Source organism: Benincasa hispida, chromosome 1 (assembly GCF_027475165.1).
Source record: "Benincasa hispida cultivar pf3 chromosome 1, pf3_genome.v1.1, whole genome shotgun sequence".
Classification (NCBI taxonomy): domain Eukaryota; kingdom Viridiplantae; phylum Streptophyta; class Magnoliopsida; order Cucurbitales; family Cucurbitaceae; genus Benincasa; species Benincasa hispida.
The window spans coordinates 8,130,527-8,137,022 of NC_143478.1; the positions used below are offsets into that span (position 1 = coordinate 8,130,527).

At 33.3% G+C, this 6,496-nt stretch overlaps 1 protein-coding gene across 1 annotated transcript; it reads left to right on the plus strand.

Annotated features, from left to right (window-relative positions):
• The first annotated feature begins 567 nt into the window (after positions 1–567).
• On the plus strand, positions 568–3,014 carry LOC120069738 (reticulon-like protein B5). Its single transcript, XM_039021533.2, has 5 exons — positions 568–900; positions 1,745–1,925; positions 2,025–2,166; positions 2,353–2,422; positions 2,522–3,014. The coding sequence occupies exons 1-5, from the start codon at positions 693–695 to the stop codon at positions 2,686–2,688; spliced, it is 768 nt and encodes a 255-aa protein (XP_038877461.1). The 5' UTR covers positions 568–692; the 3' UTR covers positions 2,689–3,014.
• Positions 3,015–6,496: the final 3,482 nt, after the last annotated feature.

Here is a 6,496-nt window from a genome sequence, read left to right on the forward strand (position 1 = left end):
ATATATATATTAGTTAAAAACGGTTTGGTTCGGTTTCAAATTCGATTTTCAAAAGTGAAACCGAACCGAATCGAATTTTTCGATTTCACTAAATTTTCGATTCGATTTTTAGAAACAAGTTTTTGCAGTTTGAATGACCACCTCTACAAATAATCTAACCTTGTGTTGATTGTAAAAAGAAATAATAATAATAATGTGTGTTCTCTTAAAAAGAAAGAAGGTAAAATTGAAAATTTATTAAATTATTATTTAAAAAAAGTAAAACTGATATTTACTTTGCCTTTTTTTGCTTTAGAAAAGACGTGAAAACAAGGATTCAGCTTGGAGTATCTCACAAAACGTGGTACCCACTACCGACCCTAAGTACGTCCAAGCCGTCCATAGCTGACCTTGTCTAATCGTCTGCCACGTGTCCCCACATTTTTCCACCATGTCGGCTACTTTCACAAACATCCCCTATTAAACCGTCAGCCTTTTTTCAACGCCGTCACATAACGTCGTACCTTTTTCCGTCAATCTGCTTTCGCGTTGGCTAACCCATTAATAAATACCCAAGTGTCACTGTTTCCTCCATTTCGTTTCTTTTTCAAATTCCTTACGCTCAACTTCTCTTCTCTACTAAAACCCTAGTCTCTCTCGATCCAGTCCCTTGATTTTCTCCTCGAGATTTTTGTCACTGGAATCAATCAATCATGTCGGACCACGCTGAAAACGCCGAATCCAAATCGGAGTCATTGATCGACAAGATAGTCGAGAAGATTCACGATCACAATTCATCTTCATCGTCGGGATCAGACACCGAAACCGAGGGATCGGCATCTTCCTCCACCTTTAAGGAGAAGGTCTTCCGTCTTTTCGGAAGGGAGAGGCCAGTTCATCATGTCCTCGGCGGTGGCAAACGTACTCAATCTTACCTCTCTGATTCCAAGTTATTGAAAAATCGTTTCGTTTTACTTTTGCATTTTTTTTTTTGAATTTGTCTTTTTATATTCTTTTCCCTGTGTTTTTATACTGCTTCTATTGGTTTAGTTGGAGCTTGGTATTTGTTGATGATTACTAGGCCATTTTATGTTCTTTAGTCATTTTTCTAGCTTGTTTCATTATTTTCTGTTTGGTTGTAGAATTTATGAACGGTAAGAAGTTATAGATCTGGTCGTTTTACCTTACTGTGAAAACGTTGATTGTTCAGATCGAGGATACGACATGCTCATACTTGAGCGATTCATTGAGCTTCCAGGACAGAGTGTTTATTATGATCTGAACTTGCTATATTTGTACACTCTTTCGGGTTCCGATATTTGTATTTCATTTTTTTTTTTTTTTTTTGTGTTGCATATTTCTGATTGCATACTTGAATTTGTTCTGGCGATGATCCGTGTATTTCTTATGTCATATGGTGATTTCTTCGGGTTAAATTACAAGTTTAGCCCGATTTTGTCTATTTGTTTTTTAAACTTTCATAAGTACAAAATAAGTCCCTTTTATCTACTAATTGCGGAATTAAAAGTTTAGAGTTTCAATGAACATAAAATTCAAATTTATATGTGATAGATCAAATAATGTTTAACGCAACGAATTTGTAGGACCATTAGACACAAAATTAAAAGTTTAGAGAGTTATAACTGAAAGACCTATCAGAGATTTTTCAGTGACGAAATACCTCTAATTTCATGGACTAAACTTCTAATCTAATCATAAAAAAATTAGAGTCTGGTAATGTTGACTAACCCTGTTGCATTTGCAGCTGCTGATTTATTCTTATGGAGGAATAAGAAGAGCTCAGCCAGTGTTCTTAGTGGAGCCACTGTCATCTGGGTTTTCTTTGAATTGCTTGAGTGCCATCTGCTTACTTTTGTTTCACGCTCTCTGATCCTCGCTCTTGGGCTCTTGTTCCTTTGGTCCAATGCCCACACATTTATCTACAAGTGAGTTACTGGATATGAATATCATCTTATCATTAATCATGTTTCTGGTGGCTTCAAATCATGATGTTCTTCCCGCTATTTTAACAAATGTATTTACAGGAGTCCACCCCGAATCCCAGTTGTTCAACTTCCTGCGGACCCCTTCCTGGAGTTTGCTTCAACTTTGAGAGCGGAAATTAATTGTGGTTTTGCATTATTGCGTGACATTGCAACTGGCAGAGATTTGAAGAAATTCCTCATTGTACGTATAATGTTATCATTGTACTTTTTTGTCTGTCTTATTGCGTATTTACTTTGTTGGGTTTATCTCAAGCAACCGAGTCTTTTAACATTAAGTCTGAATACGCTATTTTTAGTCTTGGACATCGTTAATGTTAGAATAATTGAGATTTATCTAAAATATAGAAATACTATTACTCTGTCTCAGGCAATTGCTGCCTTATGGATTCTGTCGATTGTGGGAAGCTGGTGCAATTTCTTGACGTTGTTCTACATAAGTAACGACAACTTAAACCCTTATCTTCACATTTATAGCTTCTTTTGTTTTGAAATTTGAATATGACATTTGACATTTGACATCATCTTTGAAAACACAGACTTTGTTTTGTTGCACACGGTCCCAATCCTGTATGAGAAGTATGAAGATAAAATCGACCCATTAGCGGAAAAAGCACTAATCGAGTTCAAAAAGCACTACGCTGTGTTTGAAGAGAAGGTTTTGAGCAAAATTCCAAAAGGCCCTTTGAAAGGCAAGAAGGCTTAAACTGGCTTGGCTTGGCTGTCTTCTTCCCTCACAAAAAGCGGTAACCACATGTTTATTGATCTTTCTCCTTGTCTTTTTGCTGCACTCATAGTTATAGTTCTTTTTATCATTTGGGTGTTTTTCGCAATTTAGTGGGTTTTTTCTGCAAGTGTTCAATTTGTAAGTTATTTATTATATGGAAACTTTTTGGAGAGAAGGTACTTTCAGTTTGTGGTAGCTAATTATAGCATTGATAGTTTCAGCTTGTTCTTTATTTTAAAAACTGTGCAAATTATGTTTAAGGAAAAGTTCTCCCGAGTAATTTGACACTTCGATCCGTTTACTAATTGAGGTCGTGTTTACTGTTCCATAATCAAATTGCTGTAATAGTAATGGATTTTTTTGTTATTCATAATTCATAAAATACTGTTAACTAGTTTTATTGGAACATGTTTAAACGGGCTCTACTTTTCATATTAGTTTCGAAACTAGTCGTTCAGTCAATTAGACCGAGGATTTTGAATTTCTATTAGGTGCTGTTTGGCTCTTTCTTATATGCTAAGGAATAGTGGATGCTACACTGGGAAATTCTAATTTTTATAATAAATAATATTATGACGATCTCAAAAAAGGAGGACTCGATTTATTAAAGTATCTCAGATGAGCCGGACTTTTATGCTAGATTCTACTAGGTGGATTGTAAGTTTGAAGCACTTGAACGCTAAAATCTATTTTGTTTGAGGAGATCTCAGAAAAGTATTTTAAAAAGGTTGAAGAAAGTTTCTATTATTAAAATAAAAGGGAACTGGTTGTTAATTGTTATTAAAGACAGATTGTTATTGTTCTTTTTTCTTTTGAACCATGTTATTTCTGTTGTTATGAATAACTATTATTGTTCATGTTGATTTTTATGAGTAATTTTTGTTATAGTAACCTGTCGAACGCGATGTCAAAAAAAAAAAAGGTGGTTAATTGTTTTCTAGATATTAAGGTTATTTATAAAAATTATTAATATATATATATTTTTTATAATTGTGGTATGGAGTTTCAAACCATATATTACATGATCTGTACATTTGTATGTCAGTATTAATTTTTCTTTTAAACGACTTAATATCTTTATGAACATTTTTATTCTAAAAATTGTTTATAATTTACACAATTTAATTAAGTTTATAACGCAAACGATTTTAGGAATGTGTTGATTTTTCTAACATACCGCTTCATTTAAATATACATGAGTTGTTTTTAGAACATTATTTGAATTACAAATTTTGAAATCAATCTTAAAAATTAAGGGTGGGTTTGGAAAGCATTTTGTGTTTAATTTACAAAATAAATCATTTTGAAAAAAAATTAAATGTTTGGCAACTATTCGAAATAGTTTTAAAGAGTATTTTTAACAATTTTTATCAAAAATATTTAAATAAAAATGAGCTTTTTGAAAAATATTTTTTTCACGTCAATCTAAACTCTTAAAAGGTTAAACAAAAGGTTATATTATAACACTTTAATCTCCTTTTTTACGCATGTAACAATTCTATAATGCTAAGGATTCCACGGTAACAAATTTTATGTTCTAAGAGTAGTTCAGCAAAATATTGAAGGGCTTAATTTCAAGTTTTTACTAGTTAGGTTAACTCGTTACTTTAGGTATAAGTATAGCTCTCCTTACTTTCAACATAGGGGCTCATTTGGTTTAAAGACATTATAAATGTCTAAGAATAAGAAATGTCTAGAATGACAGTGTTTAGTTATGTATAGAAATGAGAATGAGATGTATAGGAATGGGGTTTCTCCAACAGACATATGAAATGTATGTGTCTTGGGCCTCCATCTCTCGACCAAGGTTGTGATCAGATGCTAGTCCAACTGAATAAAACTTGTCTCTCGACGTCTGCAAGATATTTCTCCAGTAGTACGATCTCGCCATACAACATATGATCGATGAATGGACTGGTCGTACAAAACATCGGGATCAACAGGTCCTGGGTTTATCTTGACGCTCCAATGTATCCCTTATTTCTGCTTTTCTTTTCTCAAAATAGTTCACGCATTTGAAGAATGTTATCTGAGCAAGAGCATTTATAGGCAACATTCGAGCTCATTTGAGGACTCCATTTATGCACTCTGATAGACTTGTCGTCATCCACCCATATCTGAATCCTCCATCATGTGCAAGTCCATTGCTCTAAACTCATGTTGTCAAAAAAACTTAGACAACTCTGATTTATTCCTTTGATATCTTCAATTGCTTTGTTGAACTTTTGAATTTGAAACTGACACCCGATACGATAAATATAAACTGACACCCGAAAAGTTCACGTTATCACAACGAGATGGATTGGACAGAACCAGTTACTCGACAACAATGTGGATTTTGTAACCAGTTAGGACATAATCGAAGGAAGTGTCCTTCGTTACTAAGACGGGCTCCAGATAGTTAGGATTGAATAATAAATAATTTTTTTTATTATATATTCATTTTATTGTATATTCAAATTTTTTTATTATAATTTATTGTATATTCAATTTTTTATAATAATCTATTGTATATTCAATTTTTTTTTGTAATCAATAAAGTTTTACATTATAATAATCTAATATATTCAATTTATAGTATAATAATCTAATATATTCATTTTATTGTCTAATGATTATTTAATTATAGTATAATAATCTAATATATTCAATTTGTTGTCTAATGATTATTCAATTATAGTATAATAATCTAATATATTCAATTATAGTCTAATGATTATTCAATTATAGTATGATTATTAGCTCTTTTTTCTCTTTTTTTATATATATTTCTATGGAGAGTTCAAATAAAGTGAAGACTCTCGCTCTCTCCTAAAATCTCGCTCTCTCCTTGATTCAAACACTGTACCCACGGGATAGGGATAGAGAAAGAGGAAAAAAACGAAGATTTCACATAGTTCTTTTGATCGAAAAATCAATCTGATTTATTTCGTACCTTTCGCTCAATGAAAAAATGGGTCAGATTCTACATGATCAAACCAATGGGACTTAAGGAATGATCGAAGGGAATAAAAAAAGGAAAAAAAGAGAGGGGAGATCTTGCTCTCTCACTCTTACTCTCTCCTAAGATCTCGCTCTCGCTCTCACGCTCTCGCTCTCGCTCTCACGCTCTCGCTCTCGCTCTCTCACTCTCGCTCTCTCCTAAGATCTCGCTCTCTCACTCTCACTCTCTCTGTTATTGTTGTTATTTTTCCATTAATGATTACTAGCTTTCATTTCTTTTGGAACAATCACAAACACTTTTTTGATTATGGATCTACTTTTTTGTTCATAGACAAAGCTAATTCGGAATTTTCTTTCATTCTAAGGCATAACTTGTATCCATGCGCTTCATATTCGTCTGGAGTTCGCTCCCAGAAATATAGCCATCCCCACCCCTTCACGTCAATCCCACAAGCCTCCGTCTAATTTGAAATGATAACAAAATGCATAGATTGTTAGAAGTAACTCGAGTACACAGATACATATAGTATACCATCTCATTACTTTATTTCCTCTATGAGGGAAAAAGAAAAGTAATAAACTTGCAATCTTGAGGGTGGATGTGTGTCGAAACTTCAACCTTCGACAACCTAAGCGAGATTCGCGAGATTTTCCTTGTCGAGGGTTGAAGTTTTGGCTTATGTATTATTTCCAAGCTTTTATTTGTTTGTCGAGTTCTCAACGTTCGACCTCCACATTAGTCGAGTTCTCAATGTTCGACCTCTAGCCTCAAATTTCCAAAACAATAATATTTCTCTAATAAGTTTTGAAAACAACAATATTAATATTAAAGGTCTTGCCCATT